The following is a 21,567-nucleotide window of genomic DNA, read 5'->3' as shown; positions in this document are numbered from 1 at the left end:
GTTTTTTTGTTTGTTTTAATATTTACTGTACAGCATAGATATTGTACAAAATGGAGCATCAACCAGCAAGGAAATGAATCATTTTTACTTAACAAATACTGTGTATTTTTTTATTAAGTGTAAATATTGCTACATGTGTTAAGTGCAAGGTACTGGTGAGAGAAAACCATTAGTCATTTAATCATCATCATCATCATCATCATGTGTCAACTACAGTATATAAAAATACAAGGCTTAATGTTCTTGCTTAGAGGATAGTGAAGCATGTTTGGTTCTCATTGTAAAAGATAATACATGTTTGTTTTTTTCAATAATTATGGCAAATAAAGATGAATTTAGACAAAAAATAGTGCTATTTTACATTGGAACTTTGAAAGATGGTTATTTTGGTATGGGGTAGGAACTAGGAACTAGGAACTAGGAACTAGGAACTAGCCTTGGCTCCCAGGCTTCACTCAAAAGGTGAGTTGGAAGTCTCTGACAGTCAGACAAACAGGGGAGATTGACTGATCAGTGACCACTGTGTCACAGCAAAACAAAATGAGCTGTGTCAAGGTTGCAAAAATGTGACACATTATTCAAAATAATAAACAAAACTCTACAGTTTTACATGTTTAATGTCTCAGTTTTGTGTGCATCCATCCGATTGGCAGGCCATACTGACAAGATATCAGAGGCAGGCGTTATCACAGAAACACACACACGCACGCGCGCGCACACACACACACACACACACACACACACGCGCACACACACACAGCTGTTTAACAATCATTCTGTGTACTATCATGCATCAGAAATTGGAATGTCCAATTAAATGAATAAACATGATCATATTAACATAAGGGGCTCCATACCATAACAAATATTGTTTCACAAAACATTCCAGGTATTTAAAAAAAACTTTTGTAAATAAATGGAAAAGACGTATCATACTGCAGTTTCACAGGTGGTGGCAACAGCATAGTTAGATATCACAGAAAAACACTGAGAGAGACAGACATGTTATGTTCTGGGTGTGATGAAGACTTAGACCATATGTTATGTCCTGGGTGTGATGAAGACTGAGACCATATGTTATGTTCTGGGTGTGATGAAGACTTAGACCATATGTTATGTTCTGGGTGTGATGAAGACTTAGACCATATGTTCTGGGTGTGATGAAGACTGAGACCATATGTTATGTCCTGGGTGTGATGAAGACTTAGACCATATGTTATGTTCTGGGTGTGATGAAGACTTAGACCATATGTTATGTTCTGGGTGTGATGAAGACTTAGACCATATGTTATGTTCTGGGTGTGATGAAGACTTAGACCATATGTTCTGGGTGTGATGAAGACTGAGACCATATGTTATGTCCTGGGTGTGATGAAGACTTAGACCATATGTTATGTTCTGGGTGTGATGAAGACTTAGACCATATGTTATGTTCTGGGTGTGATGAAGACTTAGACCATATGTTCTGGGTGTGATGAAGACTGAGACCATATGTTATGTCCTGGGTGTGATGAAGACTTAGACCATATGTTATGTTCTGGGTGTGATGAAGACTTAGACCATATGTTATGTTCTGGGTGTGATGAAGACTTAGATCATATGTTATGTCCTGGGTGTGATGAAGACTTAGACCATATGTTTTGTTCTGGGTGTGATGAAGACTTAGACCATATGTTATGTTCTGGGTGTGATGAAGACTTAGACCAAATGTTCTGGGTGTGATGAAGACTTAGACCATATGTTATGTCCTGGGTGTGATGAAGACTTAGACCATATGTTATGTTCTGGGTGTGATGAAGACTTAGACCATATGTTATGTCCTGGGTGTGATGAAGACTTAGACCATATGTTATGTCCCGGGTGTGATGAAGACCTAGACCATATGTTATGTTCTGGGTGTGATGAAGACTTAGACCATATGTTATGGGTGTGATGAAGACTGAGACCATATGTTATGTTCTGGGTGTGATGAAGACTTAGACCATATGTTCTGGGTGTGATGAAGACTTAGACCATATGTTATGTTCTGGGTGTGATGAAGACTTAGACCATATGTTCTGGGTGTGATGAAGACTTAGACCATATGTCCTGGGTGTGATGAAGACTTAGACCATATGTTCTGGGTGTGATGAAGACTGAGACCATATGTTATGTTCTGGGTGTGATGAAGACTTAATTCATATGTTATGTCCTGGGTGTGATGAAGACTTAGACCATATGTTATGTTCTGGGTGTGATGAAGACTTAGACCAAATGTTCTGGGTGTGATGAAGACTTAGACCATATGTTATGTCCTGGGTGTGATGAAGACTTAGACCATATGTTATGTTCTGGGTGTGATGAAGACTTAGACCATATGTTATGTCCTGGGTGTGATGAAGACTTAGACCATATGTTATGTCCTGGGTGTGATGAAGACTTAGATCATATGTTATGTTCTGGGTGTGATGAAGACTGAGACCATATGTTATGTTCTGGGTGTGATGAAGACTTAGACCATATGTTATGTCCTGGGTGTGATGAAGACTGAGACCATATGTTATGTTCTGGGTGTGATGAAGACTTAGACCATATTTTCTGGGTGTGATGAAGACTGAGACCATATGTTATGTTCTGGGTGTGATGAAGACTTAGACCATATGTTATGTTCTGGGTGTGATGAAGACTTAGACCATATGTTCTGGGTGTGATGAAGACTGAGACCATATATTATGTTCTGGGTGTGATGAAGACGGAGGCCATATGTTCTGGGTGTGATGAAGACTTAGACCATATGTTATGTTCTGGGTGTGATGAAGACTTAGACCATATGTTCTGGGTGTGATGAAGACTGAGACCATATGTTATGTCCTGGGTATGATGAAGACTTAGACCATATGTTATGTTCTGGGTGTGATGAAGACTTAGACCATATGTTATGTTCTGGGTGTGATGAAGACTTAGACCATATGTTCTGGGTGTGATGAAGACGGAGGCCATATGTTCTTGGTGTGATGAAGACTTAGACCATATGTTCTGGGTGTGATGAAGACTTAGACCATATGTTATGTTCTGGGTGTGATGAAGACTTAGACCATATGTTCTGGGTGTGATTTCAGCAATAAGGCCCAAGGGGGTGTGGTATATGGCCAATATTCCACGGCTACGTGTTTTTTTTTAAAGGCACGACGCAACGTGGAGTGCCTGGAGACAGCCCTTAGCCGTGGAATACTGGCAATATATCACAAACCCCCCGAGGTGCCTTATTGCTATTATAAACTGGTTACCAACGTAATCAGAGCAGTAAAAAATAAATGTCTTGTCATACCCATGGTATACGGTCTGAAACACCACAGCTTTCAGCCAATCAGCATTCAGGGCTCGAACCACCCAGTTTATAAAAATACTTAGACAACATAGTAGATGTGATGCAGAATCACATCATGACAATGGTAACCTGTTGCTCATACAGTGTCATTCAGAATCACATCATGACAATGGTAACCTGTTGCTCATACAGTGTCATTCAGAATCACATCATGACAATGGTAACCTGTTTCTCACACAGTGTCATTCAGAATCATATCATGACAATGGTAACTTGTTTCTCACACAGTGTCATTCAGAATCATATCATGTCAATGGTAGGCTGTTGCTCACACAGTGTCATTCAGAATCACATCATGACAATGGTAACCTGTTTCTCACACAGTGTCATTCAGAATCATATCATGACAATGGTAACCTGTTTCTCACACAGTGTCATTCAGAATCATATCATGTCAATGGTAGCCTGTTTCTCACACAGTGTCATTCAGTTCAATAATAAAGATCATATAGAAAGGACAGATGGTAAAGAGGTCAATGGAACTTGACCAAAACAATGCCATGGAAACGCGCGGGGGAAAGATGCCATGGGAGAAAGATCCCGAATCTCCTCATTGCCCCCCAGCCAAAATATCCTACATTTAGACTGTTGTTTACATGTGTATTCCACACTATGTTGAGGTAAAAATCAGAGTACAATGCTTGTATAGATGTCAACCCCAGTACATATTGATGTCATCGTCATCAATCAACTGCATTACAATTTAAAAAACGACTTTGACTACCACCACTGATTTCTGTATGCTAGCTACGCTACCAGCTAACACAAACAGGAGTTAGCATTTAGCAGTCACATCTTCTAAACCTGAAAAGGGACAGCTTTTTACATGTTATGAGGTGAAAACAGCCGAATATATCCACATCAGATTTGAGTAACCACATTGTGGGCCCGTTACAATACATCATGACGGATTTGACCAATATCCACTTCGATGGATCAGATTTGTTGAATGTCCGCAAGTCCAGGGTCCTTCTATCGCCCAATGTATTGCATTCCATTGACCTCTTTACTGCATCTCTAGTGAAGCCAAGCGTTGCATACAGTGTGGCCTTTGTCTCCGAGGAACATGAATGGATCAAATGTTTGTGTCTGCTACTAGAAAGTTATATTTTCTGCAGGAAGGTTCTGGATTAAACTCTACATAAACCTGGATTCCAACCCCCCCCAAAAAAAAACATTTTAAAAGGTCCTTTACAACTTACAACCTATAAAGGCTTTATATAGCATACATAAAGTGTCGCTAACCACTACAACTATGTAGCTTATCCCATATACTGTACTGAGTATGCTATCGATGCAACGCACTAAACAAGTCATCACATCAATAATCTTCTATTTTCAACTGGAAGATTTATGAAAAACCTGATTGAGAAAGATCATGTAAAAGAACAATGTCAAATTTGGGATGAAAGGTGACGAAATCCAAAATGTACAAGGAGCATAGGCTATTAATTCACCTTACCCAGTTCACCCCCTAAAGTATGCACAGTGTTTATAGTAGTATAGTGTTTGGCAGCAATACACATTGATCTGTTGTGTGTACTGTTATTTACGGTGTGTGTTCGCATGTTAATAGAGGGGGGGGGCTCGCTCTGGTCAAAAGTAGTGCACTATATAGGGAATAGGGTTATATAGGGCTCTGGTCTAAAGTAGTGCACTATATAGGGAATAGGGTTATATATAGGGCTCTGGTCTAAAGTAGTGCACTATATAGGGAATAGGGTTCTATAGGGCTCTGGTCTAAAGTAGTGCACTATATAGGGAATAGGGTGCCATTTAGGATGGAGACTAGCTGTCAAAGCTAGGGCCATTATGGGCTACTCTGCCCGCTCCCTTAAAATCACCTCACAGTAAATGGTTCCTCCTTGTATGGCTTAGAGATCGTATACTGTGTGTGTGTGTGTGTGTGTGTGTGTGTGTGTGTGTGTGTGTGTGTGTGATCCTGTGTTACCATGTACCTGTTCGGTCATTATTGTAAAAAGAGAATGTGTTCTCAATGACTTACCTGGTTAAATAAAGGCAAACTAAAATGAACATTTTGTGTCTATTGGAAAGGGGAGGGGTTACTGAAACGAGAATCAATAAGTATAATAATAATAAGTAGTAAAAACAGTATATTGTCTCCTGGTGATCTATGTAGTCAGTTTATCTGGTAGTGGAGGAAGAATCCTGTCTTTGAGTTAGGTTGAGGAACTATGCCTTATAGTCATAGGACCTCATTATCTTACACACTAGGCCTGTTTTCAATTAACTGTATTAGAGAAACACTCATGAGACCTAAAGTACTAGCATGTCTTTTTCTGACTCCTCTCCTCCTCTCCTTTTAGTGTGTTCCAACTTCCTCTGAACCAAGCCATTGGTCAAAAATGACCCTGTAGTGTGTTCCAACTTCCTCTGAAACAAGCCATTGGTCAAAAAAGACCCTGTAGTGTGTTTCAACTTCCTCTGAACCAAGCCATTGGTCAAAAAAGACCCTGTAGTGTGTTCCAACTTCCTCTGAACCAAGCCATTGGTCAAAAAAGACCCTGTAGTGTGTTCCAACTTCCTCTGAACCAAGCCATTGGTCAAAAAGGCTGAAGGCTGAAGTCAAATATGGTCTGTTCACCTGGAGTACCATGACATGAGAAAGGTTACCAGCTGATAGTTCTGCCGATGTCATAGATCCTAGAGGGGCCTATATTAAAAGGGTGGGCTATACCGAGCGTTTCAGTTTGTCAGTAAAACGATAAAAGATACCTGGAGGACATGCTTGCGGTCGTGTGCTTACAGATTATAGGTGTGAGATGCAATGTGGAATCAATTAAAGAACATTAATAAAGATGGAATATGTAGATTTGTATGAAGCTGTTCAGTCTAATTTTTCCCTTCTCAATCCACATAGTAAAAATAGAACCATATTACTGAGATTTATCAGACCCAGAGAAAATACTTAAAATCCCCCCCCTAAACAAAACACATGAGTACAGGTGCATGTGATGTTTAAGTATAATTGCATTTTAGAAAATATTTCTTATATATAAATTGGCGGCAGTCTCTGCAGTCCGTTGTTTACACAATGGGTTTGAGGTCTTCACGACCAAGTCTCAATCCACTCTTGACGGTAGCAAAAAGAGTCTGTGTATTTCGTGAACTATTACACCAGTTTGTTACACCCAGTAGATGATCCTGTGGGTTATTGTAATAATGGAAAGTTACTCAAGAGGATGATTGACCGATGTTTCTGAACCTGACTTGTATTCTGTGTTTTTATATATAAAATGTGTAAAACACAAGTAAATATCTCCCACCCTGTGTTACATTTTCATTAGGCACAATGTCCCAAACTTCTACAGTGTTGTGTCTAAGTGAATGTGCTGGCAAAAACAAAAAAAATCAGTCAGCCTGTTTGTCAATAGGATAGAAAAAGTAATTTCATGTTCTGCCTCGGGATAGCGGCTGCTTTATTTCATTCCCAAGAACCTTTGGTCCTTGCTATCTGGGATCCTTGGGACATCCCTACCCCATTTAAGTTTACATTTAAAATGGTTTAGGTAAGGGGTTAAGGTTAGGTAAGGGTTATGGTTAAGTTTAGGGTAGGGGTTAGGGTTTAGGGTAGCAATATCCCAAGGATCCCGAATAGCACTCGCCACGAGCCTTTGGGGCCCTCACTCTGGCCCAGCCTCTTCTGCAGATTCAGACTCGTCCTGCGGGGGCGCTGGCCACTCCTCGTCTATTTCCTCCTCTGGCACCTCCCCTTCCTCTTCTGGCTCCTCCCCCTCCACTACATCCTCCCTGCTCCCTGGCTCCTCCTCCTCCTCGTGGATGGATAGGATTGGCTCAGCTACATTGTTTTGCTTGGGGGTTTCCTCTGCGATCACCTTCTTCCACATCTCGTGGTTGTCCATCAGGTGCTGGGTGATCTGACAGAACACTTTCCTCCTCTTCTTGGGAGCTGCTTTGCCTTTCTCTACAGAAGGGTTTGGAGAAAAAAATAGTTAATTGTTTTTTCATGCATTGATTCTGGCTAAATTTGGCACATTAATAATGAGCATTGTCCCTGTCAACTACACCAAGTAAAGGAAACATTCTTACGCGATGCCTCTGAGCTAGTAGACCCATCTTCATCCTCTGTCGTATCCTCCTCTTCATCTTCCCCGTGCTCCTCCTCCTCCTCCTCCTCCTCGGGGTTAGGCTCCACCCAACGTCCGGGCATGAGTGCTGCGGAGTCGTATGAGTTACAGAGCGGTCCGACGATGTGGGTGATGAAGGACTCCTGGAGCTTAGCCAGCTGAGGAGCAGAGCGGTCCATGAAGGGGCTGATGGGAAGGCCTTGGCTGGACTCCTCGTCACCCTGTGGGAGAGGTGATGACACGTTCACTTTTTAGAATCAGAGGACTTTATTGGTTGCTAGGAGTTTTTTTGGTGCTATACAGTCAAGAGATAAAAAAAAATAAAAAAAACATTTAACATCTGTAGGCTGCGTGCTGTATAGGTAGATCAAATGATGATAAATGATGATTACACACGACAAGGCATTCACTCACTGCTCTAGAATGTAAATGTGGGTACATTCAAGAGGGTGCTAATACATGTGGGTACATTCAAGAGGGTGCTAATACATGTGGGTACATTCAAGAGGGTGCTAATAAATGTGGGTACATTCAAGAGGGTGCTAATACATGTGGGTACATTCAAGAGGGTGCTAATACATGTGGGTACATTCAAGAGGGTGCTAATACATGTGGGTACATTCAAGAGGGTGCTAATAAATGTGGGTACATTCAAGAGGGTGCTAATACATGTGGGTACATTCAAGAGGGTGCTAATACATGTGGGTACATTCAAGAGGGTGCTAATACATGTGGGTACATTCAAGAGGGTGCTAATAAATGTGGGTACTTTCAAGAGGGTGCTAATAAATGTGGGTACATTCAAGAGGGTGCTAATACATGTGGGTACATTCAAGAGGGTGCTAATACATGTGGGTACATTCAAGAGGGTGCTAATAAATGTGGGTACTTTCAAGAGGGTGCTAATAAATGTGGGTACATTCAAGAGGGTGCTAATACATGTGGGTACATTCAAGAGGGTGCTAATACATGTGGGTACATTCAAGAGGGTGCTAATAAATGTGGGTACATTCAAGAGGGTGCTAATACATGTGGGTACATTCAAGAGGGTGCTAATACATGTGGGTACATTCAAGAGGGTGCTAATACATGTGGGTACATTCAAGAGGGTGCTAATACATGTGGGTACATTCAAGAGGGTGCTAATAAATGTGGGTACATTCAAGAGGGTGCTAATACATGTGGGTACATTCAAGAGGGTGCTAATACATGTGGGTACATTCAAGAGGGTGCTAATAAATGTGGGTACATTCAAGAGGGTGCTAATACATGTGGGTACATTCAAGAGGCTGCTAATACATGTGTCTAAATGTAGTTTTCTGTGATTATGAATCACATATGATTAACAAATAGATTATTCTCTACAATATTATAACCTTAATATGCTTGTACTTAATTAATAATTTTGTCCACAAGTGAAATGTCTATTATGTGTAAATATTTTATGATTTGTAACTTAAAATGCCATAATGTAGTTATTTTGTTAGATAATTCTCTCTATTGGCTTAAATCACGCTAGCACATGAAACCTTCCACTAAAGCACATGAAACCTTCCACTAGCACATGAAACCTTCCACTAAAGCACATGAAACCTTCCACTAAAGCACATGAAACCTTCCACTAAAGCACATGAAACCTTCCACTAGCACATGAAACCTTCCACTAAAGCACATGAAACCTTCCACTAGCACATGAAACCTTCCACTAAAGCACATGAAACCTTCCACTAAAGCACATGAAACCTTCCACTAAAGCACATGAAACCTTCCACTAGCACATGAAACCTTCCACTAAAGCACATGAAACCTTCCACTAAAGCACATGAAACCTTCCACTAAAGCACATGAAACCTTCCACTAAAGCACATGAAACCTTCCACTAAAGCACATGAAACCTTCCACTAAAGCACATGAAACCTTCCACTAAAGCACATGAAACCTTCCACTAGCACATGAAACCTTCCACTAGCACATGAAACCTTCCACTAGCACATGAAACCTTCCACTAGCACATGAAACCTTCCACTAAAGCACATGAAACCTTCCACTAAAGCACATGAAACCTTCCACTAAAGCACATGAAACCTTCCACTAAAGCACATGAAACCTTCCACTAAAGCACATTAAACCTTCCACTAGCACATGAAACCTTCCACTAGCACATGAAACCTTCCACTAAAGCACATGAAACCTTCCACTAGCACATGAAACCTTCCACTAGCACATGAAACCTTCCACTAGAACATGAAACCTTCCACTAGAACATGAAACCTTCCATTATAACATGAAACCTTCCACTAGAACATGAAACCTTCCACTAAAGCACATGAAACCTTCCACTAGAACATGAAACCTTCCACTAGAACATGAAACCTTCCACCAAAGCACATGAAAGCTTCCACTAGAACATGAAACCTTCCACTAAAGCACATGAAACCTTCCACTAGAACATGACACCTTCCACTAGGACATGAAACCTTCCACTAGAACATGAAACCTTCCACTAGGACATGAAACCTTCCACTAGAACATGAAACCTTCCACTAGAACATGAAACCTTCCACTAGGACATGAAACCTTCCACTAGAAAATAAAACCTTCCACTAGAAAATGAAACCTTCCACTAGAACATGAAACCTTCCATTAGCACATGAAATATTCCACTAGAACATGAAACCTTGCACTGGAACATGAAACCTTCAACTAGAACATGAAACCTTCCACTAGCACATGAAACCTTCCACGAAAGCACATTAAACCTTCCACTAGCACATGAAAGCTTCCACTAGCACGTGAAACCTTCCACTAAAGCACATGAAACCTTCCACTAGCACATGAAACCTTCCACTAGCACATTAAACCTTCCACTAAAGCACATTAAACCTACCACTAGCACATGAAACCTTCCACTAGCACATGAAACCTTCCACTAGCACATGAAACCTTCCACTAAAGCACATGAAACCTTCAACTAGAACATGAAACCTTCCACTAGCACATGAAACGATCCACTAGCACATGAAACCTTCCACTAAAGCACATTAAACCTTCCACTAGCACATGAAATCTTCCACTAAAGCACATGAAACCTTCCACTAGCACATGAAACCTTCCACTAGCACATGAAACCTTCCACTAAAGCACATGAAACCTTCCACTAGCACATGAAACCTTCCACTAGCACATGAAACCTTCCACTAAAGCACATGAAACCTTCCACTAAAGCACATGAAACCTTCCACTAAAGCACATTAAACCTTCCACTAGAACATGAAACCTTCCACTAGAACATGAAACCTTCCATTATAACATGAAACCTTCCACTAGAACATGAAACCTTCCACTAGAACATGAAACCTTCCACTAAAGCACATGAAACCTTCCACTAGAACATGAAACCTTCCACTAGAACATGAAACCTTCCACCAAAGCACATGAAAGCTTCCACTAGAACATGAAACCTTCCACTAAAGCACATGAAACCTTCCACTAGAACATGACACCTTCCACTAGGACATGAAACCTTCCACTAGAACATGAAACCTTCCACTAGAACATGAAACCTTCCACTAGAACATGAAACCTTCCACTAGGACATGAAACCTTCCACTAGAAAATAAAACCTTCCACTAGAAAATGAAACCTTCCACTAGAACATGAAACCTTCCATTAGCACATGAAATATTCCACTAGAACATGAAACCTTGCACTGGAACATGAAACCTTCAACTAGAACATGAAACCTTCCACTAGCACATGAAACCTTCCACGAAAGCACATTAAACCTTCCACTAGCACATGAAAGCTTCCACTAGCACGTGAAACCTTCCACTAAAGCACATGAAACCTTCCACTAGCACATGAAACCTTCCACTAGCACATTAAACCTTCCACTAAAGCACATTAAACCTACCACTAGCACATGAAACCTTCCACTAGCACATGAAACCTTCCACTAGCACATGAAACCTTCCACTAAAGCACATGAAACCTTCAACTAGAACATGAAACCTTCCACTAGCACATGAAACCTTCCACTAGCACATGAAACCTTCCACTAAAGCACATTAAACCTTCCACTAGCACATGAAATCTTCCACTAAAGCACATGAAACCTTCCACTAGCACATGAAACCTTCCACTAGCACATGAAACCTTCCACTAAAGCACATGAAACCTTCCACTAGCACATGAAACCTTCCACTAGCACATGAAACCTTCCACTAAAGCACATGAAACCTTCCACTAGCACATGAAACCTTCCACTAGGACATGAAACCTTCCACTATAACATGAAACCTTCCACTAAAGCACATGAAACCTTCCACTAGAACATGAAACCTTCCACTAGAACATGAAACCTTCCACTAAAGCACATGAAACCTTCCACTAGAACATGAAACCTTCCACTAGAACATGAAACCTTCCACCAAAGCACATGAAACCTTCCACTAGAACATGAAACCTTCCACTAGCACATGACACCTTCCACTAGGACATGAAACCTTCCACTAGAACATGAAACCTTCCACTAGAACATGAAACCTTCCACTAGGACATGAAACCTTCCACTAGCACATGAAACCTTCCACTAGAAAATGAAACCTTCCACTAGAACATGAAACCTTCCATTAGCACATGGAATATTCCACTAGAACATGAAACCTTGCACTGGAACATGAAACCTTCAACTAGAACATGAAACCTTCCACTAGCACATGAAACCTTCCACTAGCACATGAAACCTTCCACTAAAGCACATTAAACCTTCCACTAGCACATGAAACCTTCCACTAGCACATGAAACCTTCCACTAAAGCACATGAAACCTTCCACTAGCACATTAAACCTTCCACTAGCACATGAAACCTTCCACTAAAGCACATTAAACCTTCCACTAGCACATGAAACCTTCCACTAGCACATGAAACCTTCCACTAAAGCACATGAAACCTTCAACTAGAACATGAAACCTTCCACTAGCACATGAAACCTTCCACTAGCACATGAAACCTTCCACTAAAGCACATTAAACCTTCCACTAGCACATGAAACCTTCCACTAAAGCACATGAAACCTTCCACTAGCACATGAAACCTTCCACTAGCACATGAAACCTTCCACTAAAGCACATGAAACCTTCCTCTAGAACATGAAACCTTCCACTAGCACATGAAACCTTCCACTAGCACATGAAACCTTCCACTAGCACATGAAACCTTCCACTAGAACATGAAACCTTCCACTAGGACATGAAACCTTCCACTAGCACATGAAACCTTCCACTGAAGGACATGAAACCTTCCACTAGCACATGAAACCTTCCACTAGCACATGAAACCTTCCACTAGCACATGAAACCTTCCACTAAGCACATGAAACCTTCCACTGAAGGACATGAAACCTTCCAGTCCCATGAATCTATCGTATGTGTTATTATCTGTTGGACTTGTGGTTACTTCTGAGAAATGGGATGAGAATCCAAACCATCGCCTCGGAATTGAAAGCATGTGACTTATTTTACTCCCATGTGTGTGTGTGTGGGGTGGGGGGGGGGGGGCTAGGGGCTAGAGTGTAGGGGCTAGGGTGTAGGGACTAGGGGCTAGAGTGTAGGGGCTAGGGTGTAGGGGCTAGGGTGTAGGGGCTAGGGTTTGATTTGGATCTCATGTGTTCATAGAATTCATCGGCGATGCCCTTGGTCCACTGTATGTGCAGGTCCTTTTGTTTCAGTGTCTGTTTGTGTGTGTGTGAGATAGAGAGAGAATCTGACCTGTTCATAGAACTCATCGACGATGCCCTTGGTCCACTGTAGGTGCAGGTCCTTGCGTTTCAGTGTCTGTTTGTGTTTGTGTGTGTGTGAGATAGAGAGAGAATCTGACCTGTTCATAGAACTCATCGACGATGCCCTTGGTCCACTGTAGGTGCAGGTCCTTGCGTTTCAGTGTCTGTTTGTGTTTGTGTGTGTGTGAGATAGAGAGAGAATCTGACCTGTTCATAGAACTCATCGACGATGCCCTTGGTCCACTGTATGTGCAGGTCCTTTTGTTTCAGTGTCTGTTTGTGTGTGTGTGAGATAGAGAGAGAATCTGACCTGTTCATAGAACTCATCGACGATGCCCTTGGTCCACTGTAGGTGCAGGTCCTTGTGTTTCAGTGGGCCGTTGATGTCAGCTAGCTTGATGCACATCTGACACACCAGCAGTCTGTCATTCTCATTGGACCAATCAATACCCCTCGTCACGTCATCACCTACCTATGGTAACAGACAGAGACAAAATATGTTAACCTATAAAAATGCTTTGTGAACTTATATAGTACATTAGGGCACTTACTATACAAAACCTTTCATCTATCACACATCGGAAAAAATATATAGGTACGCGGTTCAATAACATGGTAAATCAGTTGTCAGTTAACCAAGAATGTAAAATTTAAATTGGATTCCTGATTTAAGGATTCCGTAGCTTTAAGGATTCACCCTTTAATCCTCTTTAATAATAATGATTTGACCTTTAGGTTTAATAATCATCTTCCTCAAAACCCTTTTATTTTATTTAATGTATTCCTCATTACTGGGTGGGCCCAGTGGTGACTCAGTGCTTGAATCCTACTACACTGGCTCTGACACTCGTCTGATGTAGGCCCAGTGGTGACTCAGTGCTTGAATCCTACTACACTGGCTCTGACACTCGTCTGATGTAGGCCCAGTGGTGACTCAGTGCTTGAATCCTACTACACTGGCTCTGACACTCGTCTGATGTAGGCCCAGTGGTGACTCAGTGCTTGAATCCTACTACACTGGCTCTGACACTCGTCTGATGTAGGCCCAGTGGTGACTCAGTGCTTGAATCCTACTACACTGGCTCTGACACTCGTCTGATGTAGGCCCAGTGGTGACTCAGTGCTTGAATCCTACTACACTGGCTCTGACACTCGTCTGATGTAGGCCCAGTGGTGACTCAGTGCTTGAATCCTACTACACTGGCTCTGACACTCGTCTGATGTAGGCCCAGTGGTGACTCAGTGCTTGAATCCTACTACACTGGCTCTGACACTCGTCTGATGTAGGCCCAGTGGTGACTCAGTGCTTGAATCCTACTACACTGGCTCTGACACTCGTCTGATGTAGGCCCAGTGGTGACTCAGTGCTTGAATCCTACTACACTGGCTCTGACACTCGTCTGATGTAGGCCCAGTGGTGACTCAGTGCTTGAATCCTACTACACTGGCTCTGACACTCGTCTGATGTAAGCCCAGTGGTGACTCGGTGCTTTCTGTGGTGGTGGTGGTGGTGGGGTACGTCACGGCCAAGTAATTAGGGTAGACTACGAATGCCATAGAGTTTACATTTGTAGTGCCCATCCAAGAAGGCTCCAGGTCATTGGCCACAGATAAGATGACGTCACATCACCTTATATGTACAGTGACTTTGATTGGAGTGATTCTGTCAACATCATACTTTCACAATCTTAGCTAGCAGTCATCATCATGAATCAATTCGATAATTTGATACTGTAGTTAAGAAAGTAATACTAAGTGTATGTTGTGTAGTAAGCTGTTAGTAGCCCATGTGCCTCACCCTAATAATTTGTTCTATTTTCTATTTCTCCAGGTGTAGCAGTGGTAAGGTGTTGGGACTCTGCTGTTATGACTCTGCTGTTGGGACTCTGCTGTTATGACTCTGCTGTTATGACTCTGCTGTTGGGACTCTGCTGTTGGGACTCTGCTGTTATGACTCTGCTGTTGGGACTCTGCTGTTATGACTCTGCTGTTGGGACTCTGCTGTTGGGACTCTGCTGTTGGGACTCTGCTGTTATGACTCTGCTGTTGGGACTCTGCTGTTGGGACTCTGCTGTTGGGACTCTGCTGTTATGACTCTGCTGTTGGGACTCTGCTGTTGGGACTCTGCTGTTGGGACTCTGCTGTTATGACTCTGCTGTTGGGACTCTGCTGTTGGGACTCTGCTGTTGGGACTCTGCTGTTGGGACTCTGCTGTTGGGACTCTGCTGTTAGGACTCTGCTGTTGGGACTCTGCTGTTGGGACTCTGCTGTTATGACTCTGCTGTTGGGACTCTGCTGTTGGGACTCTGCTGTTGGGACTCTGCTGTTGGGACTCTGCTGTTATGACTCTGCTGTTGGGACTCTGCTGTTGGGACTCTGCTGTTGGGACTCTGCTGTTGGGACTCTGCTGTTGGGACAGCTTTATGTCGGTCCTAACAGTTTGTGGGCACCATTTGTCACCGTTATAGTGCAATTCATGTATTGTTTAGTGTTGTGTAGTGACTTTGCTGGCATGAATCCCACATGTTTTTTTTGTTTTTGTTGCCCCAGCAAGATTTACATGCTGAAATTGCCACTCGGTAGGCCTAATGAGCGTTAGTGTAGGAGAACAGAGCCAAGACACACACACACACACACACACACACACACACACACACACACACACACACACACACACACACACACACACACACACACACACACACACACACACACACACACACACACACACACACAGGCAACATCCACATTGAGCTAAAGGGGGACTCTAACCGCATAAGAAATCCCGCCGATGAACCATCAAACAGGCAAAGTGGCAATACAGGACTAAGCTTGAATCCTACTACACTGGCTCTGACACTCGTCTGATGTAGGCCCAGTGGTGACTCAGTGCTTGAATCCTACTACACTGGCTCTGACACTCGTCTGATGTAAGCCCAGTGGTGACTCAGTGCTTGAATCCTACTACACTGGCTCTGACACTCGTCTGATGTAGGCCCAGTGGTGACTCAGTGCTTGAATCCTACTACACTGGCTCTGACACTCGTCTGATGTAGGCCCAGTGGTGACTCAGTGCTTGAATCCTACTACACTGGCTCTGACACTCGTCTGATGTAGGCCCAGTGGTGACTCAGTGCTTGAATCCTACTACACTGGCTCTGACACTCGTCTGATGTAGGCCCAGTGGTGACTCAGTGCTTGAATCCTACTACACTGGCTCTGACACTCGTCTGATGTAGGAGTGTTTCCAAACTATTATGGACTACAAAAGGAAGCACAGCCGTTAGCTGCCCAGTGACACGAGCTTACTAAACAAGCTAAATTACTTCTATACTCGCTTCGAGGCAAGCAACACTGAAGCATGCATGAGAGCACAAGCTATTCCGGACGACTGTGTGACTACACTCTCCGTAGCCGATGTGAGTAAGACCTTTAAACAGGTCAACATTCACAAGACCGCAGGGTGTGTACTCCGAGCATGCGCTGACCAACTGGCAAGTGTCTTCACTGACATTTTCAACCTGTCCCTGATTGAGTCTGTAATACCAATGTGTTTCAAGCGACCAACATAGGTAACCTGCCTAAATGACCACTGACCCGTAGCACGTCTGTAGTCATGAATTGCTTTGAAAGGCTGGTCATGGCTCAAATCACCAACAGTATCCCAGAATCCCTAGACCCACTCCAATATGCATAACGCCCCAACAGATCCACAGATGATGCAATCTCTATTGCACTCCACACAGCCCTTTCCCACCTGGACAAAAGGAACACCTACGTGAGAATGTTATTCAATGACCACAGCTCAGCGTTCAACACCATAGTGCCGTCAAAGCTAATTACTAAGCTAAGGACCCTGGGACTAAACACCGCCCTCTACAACTGGATCCTGGACTTCCTGACGGTCGCCCCCAGGTGATAAGAGTAGGTAACAACACATCTGCCACGCTGATCCTCAACATGGGGTCCCCATAGGGGTGCGTGCTTAGTCCCCTCCTGTACAACCTGTTCACCCACGACTGCATGGCCAAGTATGACTCCAACACTCATTAAGTTTGCAGACGACACAACAATGTGTCACCGAGAACAATGAGACAGCCAATAGGGAGACAGTGTGGTACCAGGACTACAACCTGTCCCTCAACGTGATCAAGACAAAGTAGATGATCGTGGACTATAGGAAAAGGAGGGCTGAGCACACCTACAATTCTCATCAACAGGGCTGTAGTGGAGCAGGTTGAGACCTTCTAGTTCCTTGGTATCCACATCATCAACAAACTGTCAATGTCCCCACCCATTTTTCATGGTCCCCATCCATTCTCTGTTTATCATCTATTTATTTTTATTTTTACTCAACTAGGCAAGTCAGTTAAGAACAAATTCTTATTTTCAATGACAGCCTAGGAACAGAGGGTTAACTGCCTTGTTCAGGGGCAGAACAACAGTTTTACCTTGTCAGCTCGGGGATATAGCAACCTTTCGGTTACTAGTCCAATGCTCTAACCACTAGGCTACCTGCAGCCCCAATGGAAAAATAACTTTACCTCTACCTACATGTACATATTACCTCAATTATCTCGATCAACCTGTGCCCCCTGCACATTGACTCTGTACCGGTACCCCCTGTATATATCCTCATTATTTTCTTGTTGCTCTTTAAAAACCTCTTAAGGATCCGCACGTTTTTTCTGTTTTGGCCTAAAATGACCCAAATCTAACTGTCTGTAGCTCAGGACCCAAATCTAACTGCCTGTAGCTCAGGACCCAAATCTAACTGTCTGTAGCTCAGGACCCAAATCTAACTGCTTGTAGCTCAGGACCTGAAGCAAGGATATGCATATTCTTGTTACCATTTGAAAGGAAACACTGTGTGTGTAAATGTGTGTGTGTAAATGTGAAAGGATTGTAGGAGAATATAACACAATAGATCTGGTAAAAGGTAATACAAAGAAAAAACCATCATCTTTGAAAGGGTTACGCCCATTCAGTGCGTGTGTGTGTGTGTGTGTGTGTGTGTGTGTGTGTGTGTGTGTGTGTGTGCACCACTAAAGCCAACAGAGCAGTGTTGTGTCTTTCACGCTGGCTCTGTTGTACCACAAAGCCTCACACACACACACACACACACACACACACACACACACACACACACACACACACACACACACACATAGAGCAGACTCCTGCAAGCTTCTTCTTCTTATGCTAATGCCATAACCCCTGAGCGTAGGAGCAGCTACATCAACAGCTAATTCAATGGGCCTTTTCAGAGAAAGCTTGATTTGGTTTCTAAGAATTGGAGGGGAAATGAGTACAAGGTGTGTGTGTGTGTGTGTGTGTGTGTGTGTGTGTGTGTGTGTGTGTGTGTGTGTGTGTGTGATAGGCTTTGTGGTACAACAGAGCCAGCGTGAAGGACACAACACTGCTCTGTTGGCTTTAGTGGCGCGTGCGCACACACACACACACACACACACACACTGAATGGGCATAACACTGTTAGCGTTAGTGGAAGGACAGCAATCTGTTGTATAACTGGCAGTGCCTAACTTCCACCAGCTTCACTGCAGAACAGTGGCAAGGCTTCACTGCAGAACAGTGGCTTCACTGCAGCACAGTGGAAAGGCTTCACTGCAGAACAGTGTCTTCACTGCAGCACAGTGACAAGGCTTCACTGCAGAACAGTGGCAAGGCTTCACTGCAGAACAGTGGCTTCACTGCAGAACAGTGGCTTCATTGCAGCACAGTGGCTTCACTGCAGAACAGTGGAAAGGCTTCACTGCAGAACAGTGGAAAGGCTTCACTGCAGAACAGTGGAAAGGCTTCACTGCAGAACAGTGGAAAGGCTTCACTGTAGAACAATGGAAAGGCTTCACTGCAGAACAGTGGCTTCACTGCAGAACAGTGGAAAGGCTTCACTGTAGAACAGTGGCTTCACTGCAGAACAGTGGAAAGGCTTCACTGCAGAACAATGGCTTCACTGCAAAACAGTGGCTTCACTGCAGTGGAAAGGCTTCACTGCAGAACAGTGGCTTCACTGCAGAACAGTGGCTTCACTGCAGAACAGTGGAAAGGCTTCACTGCAGAACAGTGGAAAGGCTTCACTGCAGAACAGTGGAAAGGCTTCACTGCAGCACAGTGGAAAGGCTTCACTGCAGAACAGTGGAAAGGATTCACTGCAGCACAGTGGAAAGGCTTCACTGCAGAACAGTGGAAAGGATTCACTGCAGCACAGTGGAAATGCTTCACTGCAGAACAGTGGCTTCAATACAGAACAGTGGAAAGGCTTAGTCCCGAGCAATGGTAGTAGCATAATTCAGACTACAAATATGATTTCCTGAAAAGCTGCAGGTTAGAGACTTCTATTCGTACGGGTTAGTTAAGTTAACGAGAATATAATGAGGATATTTAAGGTCCAGTAATGTACTGGCACACATAATACTGTACCTCAAAAGCCTTCAAAAAATATATATCTAACACATTTTCTAGAACACTTACGTTTGACTCTGCTATTGCGATAGTGTAACAGACCAATGTGGACAGAGAGTGAGCTGTAATGAGGGTGTGTGGATTATGCAGTGCAGAGGTGAGAGCACGACAAACCTGCACTACAAAAACCCAGGGGTTAGGCAGTAGAACTCTCACATACAACATGCTACAATAGCTGAAGAGATCTTACACTCAAAATGAAATACACAGGTTTACTTACGGGTCTGTGACTTAAATTCATTGATTGATTCATTGTTTTTTTTTACCTTGGCATTGAACTCTGCCAGGAAGTCAAAGTGTTTCTTGAGGTCAGTGGCAAGAATGGCCTCGATGACCAGGAAGCGAAAGCGTTTGAACTCCACGTGGTCCAGGTTGACGAGGAAGTTATACTCCGGACGGGACATGAACAGATTCCAGGCAGAGGCGGCGTGGTGGTTCTCGAGCACCGACCTGTCGTTATACAACACTGCCTGGAGAGGGGAAGGTAGGACGCGAGAGGATTAGTCCTGTTGTGGTCCTGTTAAATTCTAACCTGGTCAGAGATCTACACATACAGTTCCACAACACATAACAATCCAAGTCCTTTTCAATGTTGTACCACTATTGTCCTCATCCCTAAAATAACATCTCTGCTCTCCCTGCAGACAACAGTTCAACATATGACTCTGAAGATTTTTTATTTTTTTTTCACTTGAGCCAGAAGTGCTTTGACAGAGAAGTGGTGTACCTGTGGTGCACTTGTGGCCACCAGGAAGGCGTTAGTCCTGCCAGGGTGGTCGTAGTCATGCATGGCTGCTGCTACGTAGAGAGCCATGAGCTCCAGGGCTGGGATGAGCCCCGACAGGCAACCATACCCATCCTCCGACACGCTGTAGGTCTTCGACACCAGGTAGCCCATGTGACTGTGTGTGATGCCACTGTCAGAGTCTGGCAGAGCCAAGGAGAAAGAGAGAGGTAGAAGGAGAGGGAGAGGGACAGGGACAGGGACAGGGACAGGGAGAGGGACAGGGAGAGGTAGAGGGACAGGGACAGGGACAGGGACAGGGAGATGGAGAGGGAGAGGGACAGGGACAGGGAGATGGAGAGGGAGAGGGAGAGGTAGAGGGACAGGGACAGGGACAGGGAGATGGAGAGGGAGAGGGAGAGGTAGAGGGACAGGGAGAGGGACAGGGACAGGGAGAGGGAGAGGGACAGGGACAGGGACAGGGACAGGGACAGGGAGAGGGAGAGGGAGAGGGAGAGGAGTGTAATAACAGTCTACTACCATGTCTGATTCACACCATAGTTCCAACCTGAACCACACTGTACCGGCTCAGGTAGTTTCTTTTTACATTGTCCTTTCCAGCACTATGGTGGCTGAAATGTGCTGAAATGTGCTAAACCGTGGTTTGGCTCAGTAGTGTGAAAAGTGTACCAGCAAGCTCCCCCAAAGGCCCCAAACTCTCAACCTCTAAATCCACTTCTGCTCGGATCAAAGAGTTTGGGGCACTAAAGCTTATAAATTAGGTTATGAAAATCTGGAGTTGGGAGAACTTTAATCTGGTTGCAATTTCATGCCCGCTCATGCATCGCTGAACTTCAAATAGTATTTGGTACTCAGAGACGGCATCCCAAATGGAACAATATTCCCTTTTATAGTGCACTAGTTTTGACTAAAAGTATTGCACTATAAAAGGGAATATGGTTCCATTTGGGATGCAGCCAGACGCTGAGCCCCCAGTCTGATAAGAACAGCTGAGAGCGTTGACGTGACTGTAACAAACATGTTGATCTTAATGAGACGACTTACAAAACAGTAACTAGAGATGGTCGGTATTAAAGAAAGGG

General features: G+C 43.6%; 1 protein-coding gene across 1 annotated transcript in view; it reads right to left on the bottom strand.

The window, feature by feature from the left end:
• Positions 1-3,348: 3,348 nt before the first annotated feature.
• LOC115126107 (cGMP-inhibited 3',5'-cyclic phosphodiesterase 3A-like) overlaps positions 3,349-21,567 on the bottom strand; it is a 248,870-nt gene continuing 230,651 nt past the window's right edge. The window contains exons 11-15 of the mRNA XM_065022295.1: positions 20,468-20,667; positions 20,007-20,210; positions 13,568-13,729; positions 7,439-7,697; positions 3,349-7,313 (exon numbers count right to left, since the gene is read on the bottom strand). Coding sequence (XP_064878367.1) covers positions 7,012-7,313; positions 7,439-7,697; positions 13,568-13,729; positions 20,007-20,210; positions 20,468-20,667 — 1,127 coding nt within the window. The 3' untranslated portion in view covers positions 3,349-7,011. The remainder of the gene's footprint in view (positions 7,314-7,438; positions 7,698-13,567; positions 13,730-20,006; positions 20,211-20,467; positions 20,668-21,567) is intronic.

Source organism: Oncorhynchus nerka, linkage group LG9a, assembly GCF_034236695.1.
Source record: "Oncorhynchus nerka isolate Pitt River linkage group LG9a, Oner_Uvic_2.0, whole genome shotgun sequence".
Taxonomy (NCBI): Eukaryota; Metazoa; Chordata; class Actinopteri; order Salmoniformes; family Salmonidae; genus Oncorhynchus; species Oncorhynchus nerka.
Note: the sequence above shows the minus strand (reverse complement) of the source record. Positions and strands in the feature narration are given on the sequence as shown.